The sequence below is a fragment of the Cololabis saira genome, chromosome 17 (assembly GCF_033807715.1).
Source record: "Cololabis saira isolate AMF1-May2022 chromosome 17, fColSai1.1, whole genome shotgun sequence".
Classification (NCBI taxonomy): domain Eukaryota; kingdom Metazoa; phylum Chordata; class Actinopteri; order Beloniformes; family Belonidae; genus Cololabis; species Cololabis saira.
Window position 1 is genome coordinate 26963195 of NC_084603.1, and position 25208 is coordinate 26988402.

Sequence of the window (25208 nt, forward strand, 5' to 3'; positions counted from 1 at the left end):
CGACTATTTCCTAAACAAAGCCGGCCTGATGACGTAGGCGACAACGGCAGGCCAGAACAATCGAACATGATCAACCTAGCCGATGTAAGGCAACTAGTAATCGAAGATCATCATTTCGGCAATACATTATTATTGTCTGGAAAGTCATAAGTGTACGGAAGTAGCATGTAACAGGTGATTTTAGTCCAGGCGAAGCGGCGATCATTTCTGCATTTTTTTTTGTTTTTAAATGAATGTGCCTTTTGTATTTTTGTACCACATTGATACCGGTAACTGTGAAAGCTGTACAGATAGGGTTTTTTGTGTTCCAGCTTTATTTTGTAGTTATAATTTCACCGACAGCATGGATAGGGACTCGACCGGCGCTGCGGAGCAGAGGGAGGCAGAGCCGTGGCCGCCTCTGGGGGGGAGCAGGGAGGCAGACACCTGCGGGGAGGACGCCCGCTTCTCCCGGGGAGGGATGCCTCTCGTTAATGATGTGGCCCGGGCCAGGTGGACTCTGCTGAAACAGGTTAATAACGCTTTTACACGGCCTTTACGTGAAACTGTCGTCACATTGAAGCCCGTTTGAATTAAATGTAACCTCGAATGGAAAACCAGAGTCCTAATTATTTAGTCCATGGACCAGAGCCTCAAGGTGACAAAACTTGCTTATGATTTTTGAAAATATCTGTCTGTAGACAGTACTCGAGTTGTAAAAAAAATCAGGGAGGATGGTGGATTTTATCATATGGGGACAGATAATTTGTGCTGATTACAAATAATATAATATATTACAAATAATAGCACTGACCAAAACACCTGCAGAAATACTGCAGGAATGACATAGCAGCAGTTAAATGCAGCCTTCTGTAAGATTTAAATATCCACTGGGCTTACATCAAATACATCAAAACACAACAATAAAAAACAGTTTTCTGAACTTATCAATATGACTCTGTCCTTCACAGGATAAGTAAAATGGATCACTGAAAAAACTCAAAATCTTAACAAGAATATTTGTCTTATCTCTAGTTAAAAGGTCTCATTTTAGTAAAACAATCTCATTACACTTAAAACAAGACTCATCACTGGAAAAAACAACAATTTTCACCTGTTTCAAGTAGATTTTCACTTGAAATAAGCAGAAAAATCTGCCAGTGGAACAAGATTTTTTTGCTTGTAGGATAAATCCCACTGGAAGATTTTCCTACTTATTTCAAGTGAAAATTGAAACAGGTGAAAATTGTCAAATAAGTTATTTTTCTGGTGATGACTCTAAATGTTGAAATAGCAGTAATACCACTAACCCTTCCTGAGTGGCAGCTGTATCATAGTTTGAGTGACATTATGTGATGATTCTGTACTTGATTAACCTTCTTAACACCATCTTAAGTACACACAGAACTTGATAACCCAACTATAATCAGATCTTGACATATTCCCATTAATAACGATGTTAATTTTGTTTACAATATTGTTATATTAATAATATTATCTATAAAACTAAGCTGGTTCCTTATCTCATTGTGGTGTCCTTTATGTCCTGTATTTGCATGATAAAGACCAGTTTGTGACATTAGCCTCGTGGCTGTTATAGTTTCCTAGGAGCCTAATGATGCTCTTCTAGTTTAAGGCTCACAATGACCTGCAACAATGATATAGTATGGGATATATTATACATTTCCTGAATCCTTATGGTCCTGTGAGTATTCCAGTTTTTGCATTTTGTGTCTCTGTTGTTCCAAGATGACACAGGGATAAAAGATTTGTGTACAAATTGTGTAAAAATGTGTGTTGTTTATAGTTTAAAGAGCTGCAGTGACTTCTATGTTGGTCAGAAAGATTCACATCTTAGCTTGAATGAATGCTTAAAAGGTCCCCTTTAAAAATGATACCAAAGACAATATTGTGAAACATTGACCGATATCCTGTACATGAGTCTAAACCAGGATATGCACCAGCATCTAAAATGTAATTTTCTGAACTTCATGAGCAGATAAATATGATACAGCTGCCACTCAGGAAGGGTTATCATACCAAAATATAATCTAAAGACATAGATATTTTCAAAAAGTATAAGCAAGTTTTGTCACCTTGAGTGGTACTGATATCTGGTCTGGCCTATGGACTAATTAGGATGACGTTAAAAAAGCAATCCATGTAGCTTGAAACGCGTTGTTTGATCTCGGTGGGTTTTTATTTCCTCATCAGAAGCAGGTTTGTGTATCTATAGGGTCAACGTCATTTGGCTCAAACGATGTTACTTGGACATTTTTATCCACAATTATACTGTATAGTTAATCGTTTTTAATCCTTTGCCATCATGGTGTGAAAAAGGGAAAATATTTTGACATGATTTTTTTTCATTTTTTGTTTGTTACTGTATTGTAGCTGTCTTTTTTCATTAAGGTTGACATTCAGTGTTTTGAAAATATATGTTCAAGCAATATACAGAAGGATTGTCACAACTTATGATCTGTATTTATCATTTCTCTTGGCTGAAGGATAAAATTGACTCTACATGAAGAAAATCAGTGGTTTATTTACATGTATTTACATAGCACCAATTCACGAGAAAAGTAATATCAAGGCACTTTACAGAGTAAGACAACAAGTTCAGTTTGCGCACTTATAATCAATTATTTTCTCATGATGAATTTTAGGACTTTTTTTTCTTAAAAAAATAAATAAAAAGAAATCCAGGTTTGTCTTTTAAAAGCAGCATAACCAAAACTGTAAGCATGGCTGCCTTATTCTGTAAATGTTTATACTTCACAGCTTTGAGAAATTACAATTAATGTAATGTAGTTTTTTTTTTTTGAAGATGCAAAATAAATCAGTTCTCCTTTACTGCTGTCACAGGTGTTGCGTCAGAAGCAGGCAGACAGTCCTGAGATCAAACAGGTGTCTGTTCGCAGATTCTCCACATTTGACCTTTTCAGTAGGACAAATCTTCCGACACAAGATGCCAGTGATACCTCAGATGACCAGTGGGTGGAGTACAGAAGTGTCTGCTCCCCTGAGTACAGTGCCTTACTCAGGTATTCATACTTGGTTCAAGTTCACACACACTCCACAAATAATTTTAAAATCCATGTTGAACAAATTCCAGATTTTTACAATGTCTTGTTGCTTTTGTGTGATCAGTTATCACACAGTATTGGATTTTGTCAAGATATATGCAAAAGGAAGTTCTACAAACCGTATAATTAGAGAGATGTGTCCATAAAATACTAAACTACATAACTGAAATGTAATTTGTTTTAGCTAATGGTGCTGTAGGGAAAGTATAAAACAATTTTTCCTATTTAGGTTTTTATAGGTGTCAAAAAGTACTATGCTTGTCCACAGTCTGCTGTGTATCCATACTGATATCTTTCCATTTCTTAGAGATAACCTGGGACCTCTTAGAGTAAATGAAGTGCTCAACAGTTTTGACAACACTGGCAACGTCTGTAAGTATATGATTCAACTTAACTGTTGTTACTTTAGTACAAAGTCATTGAAAGCATGTGTGTGAATCTGTTCGCATAGAGCTGGATATATGAACTGGATTTCTTTTTTAAACATTTTTTGAATGTCTTTGCTTTTATTCGAGATACATATGGGCATGCATGGATTTCAGACTTCTGTGAATGGATGTGTATATTTTTTGTGTGCTTCTTTGTCCGTTACCCACTTCCTCAAACGTCTGTGCAATTATCTTCATCTTTTTTATCTCTTGGCATTAATTTGGGGCCTCTTAGAGTTTTTGTTTGTGTTCAACAGTTTTGACAGGACTATGACTTTTATTTTTGATGCAAACACATCATTCAGGATTGGGTTCAAGTTTTATTTTGCATTGGTGTATTCGGGGTCATTTCACAGAAGGCAAATGTTGGCTGAATGGGTTTGGGGCATTCAGACTCAAAACAAGTTTTGATTGTCTAAACTTGCAAATTGATGAGAAAAGTAGCTGTTTCTGTTTTGAGATGAAGCAAGCAAACCTCATCATTTTGGTACTAGTTAAACTATCAATATCTCCCAGAGATGCACATAAATGTGATGAGACGTAATCAAATATAATTGGCAGTTGGATTTACCAACAAAGAAATCCTTGCTTCTGGCCCAGTCACAGAGTTGTCATCAGCATCTGAACTTTGCAGAGACGCTGTGGTAAATGATGCAGCCGTGTTTGAAACTGTTAAGCTCTTCATTTCCGTGTGAATGTGAAGACTTGGTCCCTGATGGTTGAACTTTTAGCAAAGTCATGGGATTGACTTACATTCTCTCAAAATACAAAACATTTCAACATTCAATTTGAACTTTTTCTCAGAGTTTTCAAGCTGGTAAAGTCTGAAATTTTGAGTTTATGAAAATGTCTACATTGTTTCGCCCTCAGGATTTTCCCCCTAGTTCACCCCACTGTTTTTTTCCTCCTTCTCCAATGGCCCTAACATACCGTCTTAGTGCTTTGTGGTCTTAGTTATTGACGTAGGTGGCGTGATGCTATTTATTTCAAATAAAAAGTGTGTTGCTTCTGAGGTTTTGATAGAAGTTCCTTGTTTCATTCTTTTTAATACCTTCAGATTTTCTGTAGAAGACAAATTGGGTTGTAACATGTTAATTGCTGTTAGCTGAGTGGTTTTGGAAAAAGAAGAAGAAATATGACTCACATTTGTATATTTGGACATGAGGAGATTCAATCGAAACACAACTATGAAACACAACAGAGTGTAGCCTCTATTTTCTGAAGGAATTTCAAAGTATTACACTTACCTTTGTTAACGTTTTTGTTATTTTTTTGTATTTATGGAGTTACATTTTCTCAGTTACTTCCACTAAACGCATGGCATCTGTTTTATAGTCAGCAAAACTTACGATTCACCTTTTTGTTGAAGCAATGCAACTCTATAAGTCTTAACAAATATAGTTTTATAGACTTTAGGGTGGAAAATTTATATTGCATTTTGAGACTGCAGTATAAAGTGTTACAAGACTGAAGAAAAGATAATTAGAAATTAAGTATATAAGGATTTCCCTAATGTCTGGGAAAAAAAGAACAAAACAGTCATATGCTGCAAATTTCTATTTAACATTTTTTGTTGGCAGATGTTTTTCATATTCAATTTTAAAACATAGTAGGATTGTGGATTTCTGTACGTATCGCTCCTCAGTCATGTGATGGGTTAATGATAGGTCTTAGGTTAGTCTCAACCAGACAGAAGGCTCCACAGGAGTCGGGGTCAGAGGTGAATGTCATGGCAAGAGCCTGCATTATTACACACTGGAATAAAACTTTATAAGTCATGACAGAGCTCAGAGGGAACTCTCATTCCAAATGGCTAGAGTGGATAATCCCTTGTCTTTACAAAAAAGACAAAGGGATCAGTGCTCTTCTCCTTAGAGAGTTAAAAAAAGAAGAGGTCATCCTTTTTTGACACTTTTTGCAGCCTTCCTAGTGTTATATGATTACCTTATTCACACTGTTCCTCATTACCTTCCTCAGCTAGTGTATACAAAGTCAGGACGATTTTGAAGACATTATCCCTTACACAAGACATCTGGACAATCGTAGCGTCTCATTCACATTCCTCTCTTTCAGTTCACAATCCCTCCCCATTGCTCCCCTCATTTCTCTTTCCACCCCTCCATCCCTCTCAGCTGGAGTCATGCTTGGCCAGATGGGTAACAGAGTTCCTGACTTGGCCAGTGGATTAGCACAGCCGGAGATGAGAGCATAGAGGAAAGGAGAGGAGAATAGGGGGAGAAGGTGGGTGGGCATGCCAGAGGTGGAATGTGTGTGTATGTGTGTAAGGAGTGGCAAACCACTAGCAAGGGGACCTCATTCCTCAAACAATGGGGCAACCATCTCCCTCCTGTTCTCTATCTCATGTTTGGGACTAGTAATGCGTGAGATCAATTAGGACTGGTTGAGAGGAGGCTCTGAAAGGCCCAGAGGTGACCCCGTCAGAGCTGTGGGCTATATTTCTGGGGGTGAGAGTCAGAGAAACCCTTCTAAAGACACAAATGCACACATACTGACTTATGTTTACTCTTGTCAAAGATATACAGCCAAGTACAATGCTCCCAGATATCTAGTACCATGTTAATAACCACATATTCACATCACCTACCCTCACTCTCTGTCCACCTTTTTTTTCAGCCTTGGTAATCCCCTACCCCTGAGGTGTGGACAAGCCCGATTCCTAGGGGTCCTTGTCCTCCTGAATAGCAGGCTAAAAAGCCTGGCGGATTAGTCCCCTGCATCCAAAATGTGTGGACTCAGCTTAAAGTGCTCCCCCCTCTCAGCATGACCCTCTGTCCTGCTATTGTGTTTGTGCCACAAGTGTGCATGTATGTGAACAATATGTTGTTTCTTAAGGTGAAGATAAGCCAGAGTCAATGGTTTTAGGCATCTCAATGAAGATTTTAGGAAATGGAGAGTGTATCTTAGAAATGACATCAGAGTCCTCCTCAGAAGACTCTGACAGCATATAACTGTGAATATCTGGATTTAGCATCAATTCTCACTATTGTCATTGTCCAATCGGTGCAAAGCACTAAGCAAAGAAATAGAAATCGGACAGATCAGATGAAAGCATAACTAGAGAAATGTTGCCTAGTACAGGAAACCAGAAACTTTTATCAGAATACAAATTGCATTCAAATCTAAATGTGCTTTCAGAGGCTTTTAACTGGGTATTATGGCACACACACATTATGGCACACTTAAAGATACACAATTCAGAGTATTTAGCAGACAGCAGTGATTACATAGTTGTAATTTGTTGACTGTGTCCAAGACCAGCTGATCAGAACAATGACAACCTGGCTTAGGTAACTGGTAACAAAGAAGACGCCTGCTCATGTCACCCGGTCGGTAAATCCATTTGTTTCATACAGCTCTCCATTACATCAGTGTTTTCAGTTCCAGTCCTCAAGGACCACCGCCCTGCCTGTTTTATTTCTCTGCTCCAACACTCCTCATTCAAATGAAAGGCTCATTTACACACCTGTACATACCTTGATCTTTGAATTTTTATATTTTATGTAGATATTTATATTCATTATAGTTGTATTTGTGGCTAATGAATGATTGGAGCGCTCTAATGCGTGCATGATATATTTGATCTCTGAACTTCTGACCTTTCTGGTTCTTTAGCTGGCAATGAATACCTTAATTTGTAAGAAAGCTTTCCCCAAAAGCTGTTTAGAGTTTTAGTTGGGCTCATTTCCTGCTGGAGGTCAGGATTTGAGGATACAATACAGGGTAGGGTGACGCAAAATGTGTGGATGCATGATTGAGAGGGTTTAGAGCTTATTCACTCTTTTCCTTTTTTGTAAAAGCTCTCTTTGAGCTTTAAGGTTACTTGTTGGATTCATGTTTCACTCAAAGGCAACAGTAACTGTTCTGTGGGCTTTGGGTTATTGCTATAAGCTACATTGCTCCCGTCACACTTTAGTTTCAAATAAACATTCACCACTGAGCTGGAAAGACCCGATGTGATATGTGACATTCATCTGGTTTTATAGAAAACGTGATGCTAAAACTCCTCATCAATAATAGCTCAAATCGAGATATTATTAGACGAAGGTTAGTCAGGATTAGGGTAAGGCAAATGGTAGTAATTATAGAGGATAGGAATATCTGATGACAATTAATGTAACTCTTCTGAAGCAATGGAAACATAGCCGTGTGTGTGTGTGTGTGTGTGTGTGTGTGTGTGTGTGTGTGTGTGTGTGTGTGTGTGTGTGTGTGTGTGTGTGTGTGTGTGTGTGTGTGTGTGTGTGTGTGTGTGTGTGTGTGTGTGTGTGTGTGTGTGTGTGTGTGTGTGTACGTGTGTGTACGTGTGTGTACGTGTGTGTACGTGTGTGTACGTGTGTGTGTGTGTGTGTGTCTGTGTGTTTCTAATCAAGAGCCATGCATTCGAATGAAGCCTAATAGAGCTGTCTTTACTACAGCTGTCATTGTGTGAATGGCTACCAGCCTTTCAGCCTCTCAGTCATCCCTATTATCTCCCGCAGACTTCACCTATCACCCCTGCTGGTAAACACCATGAGCCCTGAATGTTTGAGCGTTACGAGGGAGGGTGGTGGGGAGTTGAGCATTTTTGTGTTTAAATCTGATATTTGTAAAGGTGCTGGCATTGGACAAATTAAATTGATAAAGAATAGATGGGTATCATAACTTGTCACTTTTGGTTGAAGGGATGGAGGGGAATGTTTGGGGGTTGTCTGTGTCTTGACGTTCTGCCACAGTCTTGTATGTATGTTGAATGTGTTATTCTGGTGATGTACGTGTGTGCATGCACATATGAACATGTGTACATGTGCGGTAATAGGGTGCATCTTTGGTCCCCCTCCCTTCCCCTTGTGCCAGGCCTTTAGCGCAGCCCTGTGTGCATAATTATGCTAATTCGTTGTGCCATAGTGTTAATCAGACCTCGTTAGACAATGGCGCTACACTGTGAGCTGGCAGGCATGCACACACAAGCACAACCGCACACTCACTCAGGCTGTTGTGTCAATGACAAGATTTGAGGTCCCCCTCTGCGCTGTTTATAGCATGCTTTTGATAGAACTCATTCTCTATTGCTGCATACTTGGCTTAGGTGTTTCTTTTCTGATTTAAACCAGTTGAGAAAAAGTAGCACATACTTGAAAATATGTTAGATTGTTCATGCCCGTGCTTACATTATCTTCTTCCTAAGAGCTTGTTCTTTTTCCAGCAGTTTATTTACGTTTCAATTCTCTATTTGTGTTGTCCTTGTGCATTGTAATGAAACTCCATAATATTTATCTGAATGTACTTTTTGTTTACTGTATTATTTGATCCTAAGTCTCTGCAGGACCTGACTTTTATTTCTGTTTATAAATACACATATCATGACATATTGTCTGCCTTTGTGCCATTTTGAAGTACATTAAACAAAATTCACATAATATATGTGAAACCAGATGGACAAACTAAAAGTCTTATTTTAATTTACTATTAATTTTCAATGGCTTTGTATGAATTTGTGACGCTCTTTACTCACAATAAGCTTCAGAACAGACTGACAGGATAACTGAAGTTGTGAATTAAAAGTCTTAGACCTTGTGTTTTGTTATAATACTGATGGAGAATCTCCTTCAGTTGCAGATGAACTTGTGGTGTGACGAGTGCTGCTTTTATGACAGCTAGATATATAACATATTGATGAGAAGTAATCAGTTAATGTGTCAAGCCACCATTTAGCACTGCCTTTCCTGTCCAAAAATTTGTTGATGCTGCAGACAATTTTCTTCTCTATCTAAAAGAAAACAAGATATAGTTAGTTTGGTTGTTTGGTTTATACATCTCAAATAAGCCAAGTATGTTATGCAGAACACACTTAGCTGTCATCATGTGTGGTATTTGTCAATGTATGTTCTGTACATCTGGGAAGAAATGAGTCTGGAAGTTGTTCTAATGTGCAAGAATATTTTTAGTCATTGCTACAAGAGTTGCCTGTAAGTTTATAATTTAGCCCCTAAACATAAAAAAAGACATGTCCATGTACTCTGTTTGTCACTTTTGCTGTATAGAAGTGGGGGGTCGGCGTTCCAAGCAACGCTAGCGTGGCTCAAGGGCACATTAAAGGAGTTGCCGGTTGACTTAATTGAAATTAATTGATTGTTACTTCTGGAGCCTTGTCTCCTCTCTCTGCTCGCTGGAGGAAACAAGAACTTGCCTGAAGTACTGTTGGGTGTTAGAGGCTTCTTGACACTTGAGAAGTAAACAGTAGCTGCACTCTGTGCAAGAAAAGCAAGATGCTAATGTGCAGAAGCAGTTTCTCCACATTAATGTGTAGGTGCATGCACACACACTGCAGATATGTTCATGTTGACGTTCCCTGTAGTTAACCATCATTATGACTTTGAGGACAAAAGGGACTGAAGGTGAGTTGTTGGGTGTAGCTTTGCTCAGCGAGTTCCTTTCCCTTTATAGCAGGCAGGTGATTATGTGAATTTCTGTGTGTGTGTGTGTGTGTGTGTGTCCAGACGCATGTGCATTTGTGCACTATTACCAGTAAGCGGTGGGGATTAAGTTCAGGAAATGAGTAGAGCGTTAAAGGGTGCTTCCCTGGCCAGTGCTCTTGCATTGTCACCACTGCTAATACTCAGCTAATTACATGGACATAGTTTAAGAGCAAGCTCAGCTGTAACCCTTATCTTTCTTCACTTCGTTCCTTCTTTTCTTAGGTTACCCCTTCACCCTAGAATTTGGGGTGAAATGAAAGAGAAAGAAAAGAGTAATAACAGGGCATCCCCCTCACTAAAAGCTCACCCTCCCTCTGGATGAACACAATTATTGGATTTTTCTCCATTTAAGTCACCCAACCCCTATAAGCTCCTCCTACCCATGTCCCCTACGGTCTCTAAGCTTATAGCATTCAAGGGATACTTCAGCCATGTAGCACACACAAAGAAACTGTGTTTGACAAGAGTGAATGATGCTGCGATTAATTATTGGAACCTGTAGTAGGCCGAAATTTTAGAGGTAAAAACACCAAAACACAATAGACATCGTTCTATTTGCTTGTTTTCATAAGCAGATTTTTCATTATTGAAGCTTGACAATATACAAGTGCAGTAAAGAAGTCTGGCCCAATATCAACGGTAGTTGTGTGTTACCAGTTGCTATGCCAACTTGAAATCAATGCAGGAAGGTATTTTTTGTGTTTTAACTATTTTAATGTCTCATAAAAGAAATGTACTAAAAAATAATTATATATTTAATGGTATAAAACCGTAAAAGTGTTTTTTTTTTCTCTTTTTGTTGCAAATATTAGTTAGAATATTCAGTCTTGATTTCAAGCTGCCTGCAGTGTAGATGTTTCTTTTTTCCTTACCTGCTCACCAGCATGAAAATCACCTTGGACATAACTGCACAAAAGTGCACATGAGGGTGCACTTTTACTCAAGACTCCATTTATTCTCAAAGTGCTGCTTGATTAGTCAGATTGATTTATGCACTCAGAACAATGAAAAAGAAAAAGGAAAAGAGAAAAAAAACATTCAAGTGTCTTTAATCTGCAGTCACCACCAGGCGGTGAGGACTGATCTGGGGCCTCTGGAAGTCCAGATCTCAGCTGCATAATAATACATAACACAGTCATTCACTAGTGTGAGCGTGTGTCTTTGTCAGAGGTTTTTTCCAGTTCACTGCAGCACAGATTGGTACAGAAGATCATTCCTGCCATATTATTGGCAGGAATGCCGCTCACTTAAACTATATTATTGCAGTTTTGTATCTCCCTTTTGAAATTAGTAATGTATCATTGACTTGCATGAGCATTTTTTTTAATGTTATATATTGTGTTTACCTGTTGTATGTATCATATATATATATATATATATATATATATATATATATATATATATATATATATATATATATGGCCAGACATGAGTGTGCCTCCATTAGAGAGTGATTAGTGTGTGCTAGTTCAGTTGGCTCTCCTCCCACTTGTATCCATCAAAAGCGCCACTGTGTACTTGTAAAAGGCACAAGTGCATGAGTGCGTTTTTGTTTATGCATGTTCAAATCTGTATGTGAAAATCCCTAATGATTTTTAAAAACAAATAGATGATTAATGTGATTAGTGTTTTGGTTGGAGGTGGAATAGCTATGATAAATGGCTAGATGGACATATGGGAATAGACTTTGGCTGCACTCCAAACATTTGCATTTGAGTGTGTTTCCCTGCTTTCTACCTTTTTTATCTGAGGTAAAGCAGGTAAGGAATAATAAATCACTAATCGTAAAAAGAAAAAAAAAAACACTTTAAACTTTTTTACAGCAGAAATAATTTCCCAACAAATCCTTTTATTGCGTTTATTCCTTGGTTAAAAAAAGTTATTAAAAGCTCATTTCAATTAATAAAAATAGAGTAAAACAGAAATATTTTCAAGGATGAAAAATGTGCCTTATTTGTCTCATTATTTTGTCAGTAGGAAATGTTTCATACCTGTGTTTGAGCCAAAGGCTGTACGCATTGTTACAAGAGACAGACATGAAAAATATATTTTCCAAGTCTGAACAGTTACTGATAATGATTACTAAATTAACAGAACACATGGGAATCATTAGTGTTTGAGACAATTCCTTCAGAAAGCCCTCCAGAGAGGCAGAGCAGCTGCTTGTCAGCCTTCAGCCTGTCAACACGTCTTTGCTTAAATGGCTAATGTGTTTGCTATTTAGCTGAAGAGCTATTAACTTGCTTTGTGACTCACTGTACAGCTTTAATGCACAAACTGCTAAAGTCATTTCTTCACTCTGTCAGTCTCCCTCTGTCTGGAGACTCTAAATGGCCCCACAGGGGCCTTTAACTGTCAGTTGGCTGTGCTAATGCTAAAGTAGGCGTTGACGGTAATTGGTGTGCTACATGCAAGTGCTAGCTAGTGTGGTCCTCTGAGGACAAAGTTAACTGATTTCTCAAGTACCCCTGAGAAACTGCTCTAACCCCTAACTGCTGCTGCTGCATCTCTGTGGGCCTTCAAGTGGAGGAAAATGAATCTGTAGAGCCTATACTAACTGCCTTGTGCTATAATATTGCTTCAAAATAAAAAAATAATATTTATCGATCTATCAATTCACCATTGTGGGAGTGATGTAATTTGAATTTAATGTGAAGTATTTCACGATTAATAAATACATTAATTATCATCAAGTGCGTCTATTAACTGAGACTATTTATATATACATTAAAATGGCCTCTTTTAAGTTTTCAGTTGACCTTTTTTCTCTTTATCGCTCAAAATTTAAACACACCCTTTTCTTCTTTTCCTTGGTGATTTGGTGTCTCTGTCCACAGCAGGCCATGGCGCCACAAACTTTTGTGTCTGCCCACTGAGGCTGAAATATACTCTCTTAGCCTCTTTCTGTGCCGCTCACTTATGCAGTTAACAAGCCCTTAGATGAATCCAGAAAGTGCAGGAGGAGACTTCAAGACACTGTTTTTAAAACGTTTCTGTTTAGTAAAGCCTATAGTTGGTGTAAACTTTGGTGTGTTAGGGCCACTGCAGCTACAAGGACAAGACTAGAGCAGCTCGTCTTAAAGATAGCTTTGTTGTAGATATGCCGCTATAGACCTACGCTGCAGAGGGACACAACATGATCCACTGAGTGGTGCCCGGTGCCCCTAACCCTTCTCTCCTCCTCTTCTCTTTCCTTTCTTCAGATCAACCCTCAGTTATTAATTAGAAGTATCTCATCACCATAATTGTTCTCCATCATTCTTGTAGTTTGTTGTGCTGGTCTGCCCCCTGCTTTTCTCTTCTGTGCCACAGTTTGGCCTAAGGTTTTTCTCACACTAGGGCAGTTTTTACCTACCATTGTTTATGTTTATGTAATAATTGCTTGGGGGTCATGTTTTGGGTCTCTGGAAAGCGCTTAGAGACAACTTCTGTTGTAATAGACGCTATATAAACAAAATTGAATTGAATTTAAACTGAAGCCATTCACACACCTGCAATCAAACCAGCATACTCTTTCTTTACAAATAGAGATAGAGATAAATACGTTTTATCCTGACAAGATTTTGGATGTAAAATCAACCAAAGAGCTGAAGAATTGGATCTGAAATTTACAAAGTATCATTCTCAATAGGAATGCAAAAAAATTTTTCTTTCAAGGATGATCTTTATTGTGTTCCAGCGAACATTATTCTTAGTACGTGGGGAACATGCAGGTCCGACTTTATCAAGAACAAAATATTGAAACTGAAAAGAGAGAATGGAGGAAACTGTTGAAGTCGGCTGCAAAGTGGTGTACACCTGTATTAATCTGGATTGTGGTTCAAAGCCAATGCTAATTTGAAAAAAAAAAATCATAATTTAGCAATAGGCTTCATGTAAATGGTAACACCTCGACACTGTAGCGGCAGCACATCTTATTGGGAACAGCAGCAATTCTATCGAAACTTATAACAGCCTGAAGACAAGTAACGGCAATATAATGCATGGCAATAAATCTTCGTAATTAATAATCGTTCTGCGGTCAGTCGGTCCTGGAACTAACTTCATTGTTTTTAAATTTAGAAGAAAATGCACTGTGTAAAAGAAGTAGAAGAATTAAGTAAAAAGAAAAACGTTAAAATGGCACAAAGGAACGGACAAATTTAATGCACACAGGTGTTTATTCTCAGTCACTTAATGCATTATGTTCGCCCCAAAGTTGGCCTCTTTTCAAAATGAGCATATCCCTCAAAATAAAAATGAAATTTACTTTTTCATCAAGGATACAGTAATTAGGTGCTACTCAAGACAACAGACAAGACAAGACTAAGCAGGGCGGCATCATAGATGGACCCGGGCTTCTTCTAGACCAGATTTTCTTGCACTGCATCCATGTTTTTGTGTTTTTACTGGGTGTCTTTTGCATTCTTTTTACTTGTATCTTGAAATGAACCAATCTGCTTTTTTTTTAGTTCTGACCTGATTCCTATACATAGGGGTGTTTGCAGTTTCTTAAATTGAACCTTTACCATAGAAAGTACAACAATTGATAGAAAAAATGAGGGATGTACAGCATTCAACCCTTCAGGTAAAAACGTCATTCTTCATCTTAACAGAACAAAGCATTCAGGGCTGTTTCAGCAGTCAAAAAGTTTGAATTAAAATTGGTATGCATATGTATTTTATTCATGTACTCATATTTTATTTAGTGACATTATTGATGTGTGATCATATGTCAGAATCAGCTCCTGAAACTTACACTGGATACGATCAGTCCCATCTCTACATTTATCAAACCTCTCCTTTCTTTGGTACAAACTCAAACATAGTCCTCAGACCCTCAATCAACTGCCTTTGAAAACAGACAAATAGATGTAGTGACTTGCTGTGCCGGCAGTGCGGGTTTCAACTTTTCAGATGATGTTGTCCTGTCAGCAACATGTTCCCTCACTGTTTTCCAGATTTGTGCTGTGCATCTCTGCTTTCCTTTTGCTCTCTCCACCCACCAGTGATTGTGCAATCTTCCCATCACCACCACAATCATAACAGTCCAGTTTCTGTGCCAGTGTGTGACCACCACCAGTCTACACGCACACAAATATGCACGTGTCCTCGAGGAGGAATATGGTTAGAGCTTTTATGCTGCTTTCCCAAGTGGCTGTTTCTGAGCGCAGCCACAATGGAGGGCCTAATGTGGATTTGTTTAGAGAGCTGGTTAATTGGTGTAGGATGCTCTAATTGCACCTCTTTGATGGTGTGTGTCTGCACTTGTTTAGATGGGTTTATGTCACCTGGCCTTTGTTTGGACTGTGTGTGGGAAAACATTTGCTCAGCTATAGCCACATTACACACAAACATTATAAGCTACATAATGCACATGTGACTTGTGTAAAGGGCCTAAACATAAAGCGGGAGATAAACAAACAGAAAGGGGATTAATAGAATGTAAACATACTTTTTTTTGTGCATGTTCTCCAGGACTTATGCTTCTCTTGTTTTTGTCAGTGTTGTCCCCCAGTTGGGGGTGCTCTAAGTCTTTGTATGACTCTGTCATTGATGCTTGTTAGTTTGTGTGTTCATATATATAAATCCCTGGTAATTTGTTAATGGAAACTCCTGGCCAGTTACACTAGTGTCCTGCTATTCCTTTTTAGTTTTCACACAATCTGTTATAAATCTGATGTGTTGGATGATGTGGTCAGCTACGTAACTCCACGCAGGACAAACATGGCTCATAAATCTTTATAGATAATTATGGAAATTATGATAAATGCTGCTGCTTCTGCAAGACACCATGGGTCATAGTGACGAACATAATAAATATGTCCTTAGACTATTTACTTTGCAGTCACACCACATGAGATCCTGCTTTCAGCTATCAATATTAGTAGAGCATAATGTTTATAGTGTCTACATACTGGGTGCACTTGTACTTGCTCTCCTCCAGGGTTTGATTCTGCTCTACCTAGGACATAGTTAAACTATATGTCGTCAAACATAAACACCAACTCTGCAACAGTTATTTTTGTTATGAAAAGGAAAAAAACCTAAAGCATTTTATTAACCTTAAAGGTAGGAGGAGGTTTGAGTTTTCAGCAAGAGTAGTGGTGGTGGTCAAAGGAAGATGTGCGTGCGTGCGTGCGTGCGTGCGTGCGTGCGTGCGTGCGTGCGTGCGTGCGTGCGTGCGTGCGTGCGTGCGTGCGTGCGTGCGTGCGTGTGTGTGTGTGTGTGTTTCTCTGTGTGAATGAAAACACATTGCATCCTCAAAGTGGGCCAAAGGCCTAAAACTGATCAATAATCACCGTTCAAGCCTATTCATGTCCTGCAAACACACATGCATATACACCGTAGCACTTTACTGATCAATTCAAAATAAGTGTCATTTGCTTTGGCTCATCCAGTAGAGTTATATGAACCAGTCCAGGAGGGTCTGCATCTATCTCTCTTTATACTCTCTCTGTGTCAGTCTATATTTCTTTTCAATTGTTTACCATTACGGGAAGGGTCTCTCTTTGTTGGAACAAGCAGGGATTGCTCTTCTTGTTTCTTATGCCCGCTTCCGTGTGTTCATGTGCACCCATGTGTTTGCAGCATCAGTGTAAGAAGATGTATTATTAGTAACTATTCTGAGCTTGGTCACTAGGAGTTCTCAAGCAAGGCAATCAGATCACTTAAGAGTCTCCTCGGTCTGTGGCCTCAAGCTACCTGTCTCCCCTTGTATGTCTCTCTCTCTCTCTTTCTGTCTATCCTTTAATGCCCCTCTCCAGCACACAAAACCCCCAGAAGCCATGGCCATCACCCCTTATCTTCTCTCTCTTCACTTTGCTGCTTCTCATCTACCACCCCTGTCCTTTACGTCCAAAAGGACAAGGTCATGCAGATAAACATAGAAAAGAGAAAGTGGATGAGAGGGAGAGAGAGAGAGAGAGAGAGAGAGGGAGAACTGGAATGAACCATCTCATTTGGACATCAGCCCCAGGGCAACTGGGGTGAGAGGCTAGCTAGCCTAGCGTATTAATGCCCAGTTTTGTATAGGGCATTATTTAGCCTCGGTTAGCTGACAAGGTATTACTTGAAAGGATGAAGAGCGTCGTAATGCAAGGCTCTGTGGGCGAGTGACTCTCTTTGTGAGTGTGTGAGAGAGAAAGCGAGACTGAGAGGGAGAGACAGGTGGGTAACTGTTCCTTGTACCCACTGGCGTAAGACATTACTTTACTTGTGTATCTTGACAGCTTGCTTACTGCACTATTTCCATCCATGCGTGCACACTGTGATGGACAACATTACCACAGAGAGTCAGCTCTTTGTCCGTATATGAAGCTTGTTCACATGAGTAGGCTATTTAGTGAAAGGGCCCTTAACCCCAGTGACACTGCAAAGCTAGAAAGTGAAACCTTAGAAGATGATTCACTGTAGGCAGCAGCGCTGTGGTTCACAACCAAAAAGAAGCAAAAGCAGCTTCCAAGAAAGTGCAATTTGATCACTAATGGCTTTAATACAAAAATGTTTCCAAGATAAAAAAAAAATCAAGCAATATTTCTTGTGAGTGATCCTGGTTGCATGTCTTTCTAATCTCTGGAATTAATTGTCAGTAAAATGGTTTCTACTTTTGATTTTTTTTTTTTTTGGCTCTAATGGTGTTTATTTTGAAAAGGCTAGATAGGAAATGGGTAGAGAGAGATGGGAACACATGCAGTAAAGAGGGACAGGCCGGGATTTGAACCTCTGCTGGCTGCCAAAGGGCGACAGCCTCTGCACAAGGTGCGCCTGCTCAACCCACCAAGCTTTCCTGGGTCCCCTCAGTAGGATGGTTTCTTGACCGAACTTTGCGATGACCTGACTTCAAAACACGTAAGATGCAAATAAATCCAGTACCCATGGGATTGAGGGATCAAGGCTGTTCCAATCTTGCAACCCACTGCACCCAACGCAGGCACTTTGGACGTCTCTGTTCCGTTCTGCAACAGGATGTTCAGAGCTTCTGTGTTTATGGTCTGATGGATCAGAACACAAACACAATCAAGACATTAGGTAGGTAGATTTACAGTTACGGCTCATCAGAGCATTTTAGATAATTTCCAATTCAAACTGTTCTATTTACACATAGTGAGAAAAAGTGTGTGTGTAGTGTTTTGTTATGTCTCAGTTTCGTTATGTCTCTGAAAACACTGATGCTTTAATCTGTGCTTCAGCTTTTTCCTCATCTTCCTTAATTGCTAGATGTTTGCCATGATATCTATCATAACACCAATGGGCTTCACCAGCGGCCATTCAGGATCAAAACAACTATTATGTGTTTATGAATGCTCCATTTGTGCTTTTTCTTGGTGTTGATGTGATCCAGACTCTTAACAGCTAGTGTCCACACACTGCATTATGTCCTGACAGAAATGTAGCTAGTCTCATAAGTGCTTACTCACAGGGACTCTATACAATGCTCCATAGTTGTTTACAATGATACAAAGTGATTTTTATCTCAACAACACACCTGTGAAAAGCAGTATGGGAAAATGGATGCCTGTGCTAAGGTTGGGCAGTTATACATTGTTTATCCATCACATGAATAAATGACTGACTGACTGAATGCTTTATTTTTTTAACTAATAATAATATTAATCATTTTAATCTGTTTGAAAAGAAAAAAGCAGAAGCATCATCTATCAAAACACACACAACAAACCTTCTGGAGATGTTTCTTGGGAAAGCACTGAAGAGCACACGAGAAACACACATTTATACATGTATATTCACCTTCACATACGTCTTTGCCTCTTTATAGAATAAACACCATTCTTATACTTGTATCTGGTGAAAATGAAAGTTTTGTACTGTGTTTTAAATGGACTTATGCTTGGGCATTACTTTATTTCTTTAACCTGTTCCACGGCATCACTCCACAGACGGAAAAACTAAAACTTTTTAAAGCTGTATGCACCTGAGGATTTTTTGAATATTAACTCTCCACTCGATATATTTCCCCGGTCTTGGGTTGAGGTTGCCTCAGATTGTCTTAGTAGAGGTTTATTGCTGTGGACAGGGGGTTTGCTACCCTATACATCAATTATGCTCTTCGAAAGTGAACCAGATGCATGAATTTTAAAAATCCTAATTTCAAAAATAAAGAATTTGTATGATCTCTGAAATAAGTGTTATAAATTATTCTTATTTGTCTTTTCTGCAGTGTGGTGATATTGTATATTTATTTGGATTTCCCCAAACCTCTGCACTTATGGACAGTGTCCAAGAGTGTGGAGTGATTTGAGATGCAGAATTTGTGTTGCTTTTTTCAGAACTGGGATGTTTGTGGAAAGTTTAATGCGTACATGATTCACATGTTCTCCAGTTTATTTTGTCATCTCTTATCACACCAAGAAACGTACCTGGGGTACTCCACAAGCAATCTCAAGCATTGCAACATAAACTCTTCCATCTTTCTGCCTCTTACGTTACGTACATAACTTCCAGCCCATTGTAACACACTTCCTCTGATCCCATATTACCTCAATTTATTTAGTAAAATTTAAACAGCCATAGGACTTCAGGTTTTTTTAAATTAATCTGAAAATGTGCCTGTTAGAAATGACACATTACAGATGCAGGTTAGTGCTCCTAAGATCTCTTAAAGTGTTTTTTTTTTAACAGCTGTTATATGAATATCATTGCAATTAGTAGATGATTTACATTTAAATCAGTCTGCAGTCTCAGTTATTTCCTTGTTGTCCACTGCTGTGGGGAACGTTAATTCTGACTTCTTTACAAAGTCAATACATCAATCTTCTGATGGGAGTGGATCAGGGATTTTTTCTGTCAGAGTCGGACCAACAATATAATTGTTAAATCTAAAGACTAAATCATTCATGCTGTCTTTTCTTACATTGTTATACCTGAAGTATTGAAGGTAATCTCTTTGAACAGGACTATTTTAATTATCCTATTTGAAATAGTCTGTATTCTCTTAATATTGATTTTGTTATTATTCAATACTTTACTATAGTATTCTTTTCTGCATATCCTCTGATTTTTTCTTTATTAATCACAACTATTTCCAAGTTTTTTAGTTGTGTTTAATAATTCTTTATAGAATGTTATATAGAACTGCTGACTTTCATTTCTTCTTTCTCGTCTTCGTCTTTATAATGTAGTCATTTAATTATTCTCGAGAAAGTAACAAATTCTATATATTCTAAACTAACCACTGGCTTGTTTTTTTTTGTTTTTGTAATTGTGTTATTCTAGGTCTCGTTGTTTATGGATATAAACTCTATACTATCCCCCATCCATTTCCCAAAGCCGCTTAATCCTGTACAGGGTCACAGGGGTCTGCTGGAGCCCAATAAACTCATACTATTGTATAAATGAAATAATTTGTCATTTTATGCTTATTTGGATGTAAAAGATCAATGTTAAAATCCCTGCAAATTAAACGTTTCTTCCATCAAGTCATTAAATACCTCAATACTCGAGTATTATAAATACTAATTATTACATTTCTCATCTTTCCTTCACATATTTCAAGAGTTTTACATTCTAATAATTGATCTATCACCACTGTAATACTCCCTAGTCCCTATTACCTTATAATTCAAGTTCTTATCCATGTACAGAGCCCCCGCCCCCACTCTTGTTCTTTCTGTTTATACAGATAAGTTCATACCCATCCAATTCATAATCAATTGCCTGTTGACTTAAACTATGAATAGTGCCTTGTTGCAACCTGTTATATTTACTTGTCATTGGAAATTGAATTTTCCATCTCATTGGAGATTAGATAACAGCCCTCTTGAACTACTGTATGAAACTATGCACCATGAAAAGGTTGTATTATTCATAAGCTCATAGTTTTAGTATTAAGAAGAAAACATGAATTAGTTTATGCTTATTAACTCAATATCCTTTTTTTGAGTATTTCATATTAATTTAAATTAAATACATGCACAAATAGAGATATTTTGATGAACTTGTATCCCATATTGATGCTGCCTGGGATGGACAATAGAGGGGAGAAATATAGACAAGGACAGAATGCCTAATAGAGATATATCATTACACTGTAATATGTGTAATCTATTGTGCTGCCATTGAACAGCAGCAGCATGGGTTTGGCAGTAGGACACACACACACACACACACACACACACACACACACACACACACACACACACACACACACACACACACACACACACACACACACACACACACACACACACACACACACGCTGTGCCTCCAGTAGAGCTGTAATAGATGGTGTGAGTGTATTAGTCGCTATAGCCCAAGTGTTAAGTGCTGGCCTGGTGTGTGTGAGATCGATGACAGCCGGGTGACCCCTCATTCTCACGCACACATCCAGACACACACATAGACACACACAGAGCTGTGACACATAGCCTGAGGTCAGGGGTCACACACAAACATATCAGTCTCTCAAACAGACAGATATTTCCATTTCCCTGTAAGTATGACTGTATCAAAAACATTTGTGTCTATTACACATGCTTACACACACACACACACACACACACACACACACACACAGACACACACAGACACACACACACACACACACACACACACACACACACACACACACACACACACACACACACACACACACACACACACACACACACACAGCCAAACATATACCCATCTTGTCCTGCCACTGTAGGGAGGGGCCTGCTGTCAAGCACCGGTGGTCCATCGATACTCAGGCAGAGCACTAATGCCTTCTGTCTGCTGATGGATGCTGGCCTGCCTCCAGGCACCATTAGACTCAATGGGATATAGGCAAATACACACACACACACACACACCACGCCAACGTAAAACACATGAGTAAACCTCGTACTTTCACACACCCAGAAATCCAAGTACAAACACCGCAAATGCATGCAGGACATCCACAATTACACATTTGTATCTTGATCCGTGTGAAGTTATAGCCGGAATAATTCATTGTTAAAGCATAACATATATAAACAAATCGAAACTGGGCATCCAGTATACCTTGATGACTAATATAAAGATCTACTTTTTTGAAGATCACATATTTTATGTAAGTAAATAAATGCTATATTATTTAAAAACATTTATTGTGAACAACCATTTATTGTCTGATCTGTGTTAACGGAGGGTGGGAGTGATGTCAGCAAACTTAAAGGGGACCTATTATGAAAAACACGTTTTCTCTTGCTTTAACATATATAAAGTGGTCTCCCCTCAGCCTGCCAACTCAGAGAAGGAGGAAAGCAACCAAATTCTGCAGTGTCTGTACAGCCGCCCGGATGAGCCGTCCAGTGTGATGTGGCTTCTACGAGCCGTTCAGGTTCTACTCCCGTCGTTACGTAACCAAAATGCAATTTACATCGGTTGGCCTCCGATGCGTGAAACCACGCCCACAACTAACTCTGCCGTTTTTTCGTAGCGGTGTATCACATCATTCAGGCAGCCAATCAGCACAGTGCCTCATTATCATAGCCCCGCCCACTCAGAATCCCGCATAGATAATGAGGTTAGAGAATGGGAAGATAAAGACATGGCTCAGAGGCTGAATTTCTAATTTATTTAGCGAAAACAATCAAAAGCTTGTTTTTAAGACATTCAAGGCCTGTTTAAAATAGGTATTAGATGAAAAATAAAAATAAAATAGGCCCCCTTTAACAAATGATGATGTGCAGTTTTGTTTAAAATGTAATAATTAAAAAAAAAATCTAGAGTTTAAAGTTAATTATAATTGTTAAATCAAGTGGAAAAAGAAAATTTTGGAAAGAGGAATAGCAGGAAAAAGAGATTTTACCTTGGATAAATCAAATCACAGTATTGAATATCACAGTACTACTGAATATTTGGACAAACTTTGGAAGAAAACAACTTTGGTACTTTGATCTGATCTGGGATAATGGTCTTGAGGCCCGATTTACTAAGATCCTAAATAAAGAGTACTAAATTGTGTGTGCACTGAAAAAGTTTGCGCGTGCTGTTGCTGTGTGTTTTGCGGGTGATCAACTAAGATTGCGTGTGCAATTGATAACAGGTGCAAACCTCAGTATTTAAATGAGGTGTTGCGCGTCTTACGGTTTGCGAGCGCAAACTTTGCGCCATGGAGAGTGGATGGAAAGCAGGATAGTCGCAAGCGCAAAATGAAATTTGACGAGTTGGAGTTAGAGACAGGGTCGGCGCCAGAGCAAATATTCAGAGGGGGCACGAGGCTTATTAGGGCGGGCACAAAATCATTCCTGTAGGACAGCATTTTAAGGAAAAAAGTGCATTCTCACTGCTTTCCTATTAATAATCTGTCTAAAACATGTGGAGAAATAAAATCACTTAGATGTAAATAATGCAAGGAAGCGCACATTTTACTTTGACTGAAAACGTTTTACTCGTAACACACAACGAGGTCACATACATGTTTTCAATATATCAAGTTGATCCGTTCATGCCCCGACAGAGCGGGGGAACGGCAGGCAGCAGAGCCGGCTGTCAGAGCTGACAGCCGGCTCTGCTGCGCCGGGCGAAGCGCAAAGTGGGGCGCAGGTTTTTGTGCAGAGCGAAGCGACCGGTGTACAGAGCTAGATGGCAGAGTCTGGAAGTCAGGCTCTATTGAAGGGGCTGACTGGACAGACTGCCACCAGGATGGCTGAGTCTGTGTTGGATGGAGAGGAGGATAGTGTAATGGAGGAGGATTTGTTTAAACTTGCTGCAAAGAGGAAAACACCAGAATCCGCAGTTGACAGTGAAAATGTGAACAAAATGTCTAAAAAAAGACTCAGTGTTCCCCCTCTGAGTTAAGCCTTTTTCACATAGAACGGGGTGGCGCAGACTCGGCGCAGAGTCCGCGCAGGTGGAGCAGAGTCGGCGGCGAGTGGGCGCAGACTCGGAGCAAAGCAGGGCGCGCAAATATAAATAAAAAAATTGTTTTTTTTGTAAATGTATTTTTTAAATGGAATTTACGAAGGATGATTTCACGTTCAATAAGATAAGTAATCAATAAAATACAAATTTTGGCACAAAGGCTTGGCCTGCTTGTGGGCGAGTGGAGGGGGGCACATTAAAAGAAGGTGGCAAGAAGGCGAAGAACTAAAGAAAAAGTGGCCTTTAATAAAACTTGTGCAACCATTTTTAAAATAGCATGCAGCAGAATAAAGACTCTCTCTCTGCGTATTCTTTGATTTTGGATGTCGCCTCCTTGCCACAATAACAGCAGCAGCAGATTAGCACCTTCCTTTCAAATGTATTAAATACAGACGCAATCACAATACGCGCAACTACTTTCAGGCTTGGTAAATCTCATTGCGTGTGGTAAATTAACTTATTTGCATTTTCCCCTCCCAGTATTTATCGCTCTCTGGCGGTTTCGCCCCATATTGATTATTCATCAGGGCAAAAGTACTAAATGGATTGCGTGCGCTATTTTGCGCATTTGAGAGACGCAGTCGTCTTTGCACGCCGTTAGTAGATCAGCTGGCACTTTGGTTTGCGGGTGCTGTCAAGTTTGCACAGGTTTTTACGCACGCAAACCTTTAGTAAATCAGGCCCTTGGTGTGCTCTACTCACATCCTCACACACAGAGTAACCAGGCTTTTGCACCGAGTTGATGCACTTTGCATCTGTTTGAAATTTACAAGTCTACAGTAAAGAATCTTGATGGATGATTGTTTTTTTCTGGATACTGATAATCCAACAGATGTGGTACCGAAGTTAATGAACAAAAGGGATGATTAAAGAAAATACATAGCCATCTTGTGTTGCTTCTTTGTTGTATTTATTCTAAAAAATAAGCAAAAATACAAACAAAATATAACTTGTGAGCTGTTTCTTTTAGTTTAGTTATTTTATTCTACACGATTATGTTCCTAATAACTTTGCATGGTAATATTTTCCGCTGAGAGAGGCTACAATTAGTTTTCGGTTTATACATGTTCCTGTTTGGCGATCATTAGTACTATCAGCGGCTGAAAGTGTTTAAACAAACAAACAAAACCCAAGGAAAAGATTTGTTGAACGTGTTTTGACTTTGTTCTTTATGCTCTAAAGTTAGTTGAAATTGAGGGTGCCAGGAAGGTTATCGTGCCCTGATTCAGGACACTGCATGCCACTTGTCTCCACATTGCTGCTGTAGGAGTTAAGAACGCTCCAGGATCAAGTGCTCTGTTCTATTATGTTGCTTCGCTACCCATGGACTGAAATCCAGACACCATTAGTGTTACTTTTCTCTGTTTTACTGTGGCTTTTTTGTGCTTTTCTTGGTTCTCTTTTCCTGACC

The 25208-nt window shown here is 39.0% G+C and overlaps 1 protein-coding gene across 1 annotated transcript in view; it reads left to right on the forward strand.

Moving 5' to 3' along the window:
• Window positions 1–163: 163 nt before the first annotated feature.
• The window catches only part of camkmt (calmodulin-lysine N-methyltransferase), a 131596-nt gene continuing 106551 nt past the window's right edge, over window positions 164–25208 (forward strand). The window contains exons 1-3 of the mRNA XM_061745108.1: window positions 164–511; window positions 2845–3023; window positions 3373–3437. Coding sequence (XP_061601092.1) covers window positions 230–511; window positions 2845–3023; window positions 3373–3437 — 526 coding nt within the window. The 5' untranslated portion in view covers window positions 164–229. The remainder of the gene's footprint in view (window positions 512–2844; window positions 3024–3372; window positions 3438–25208) is intronic.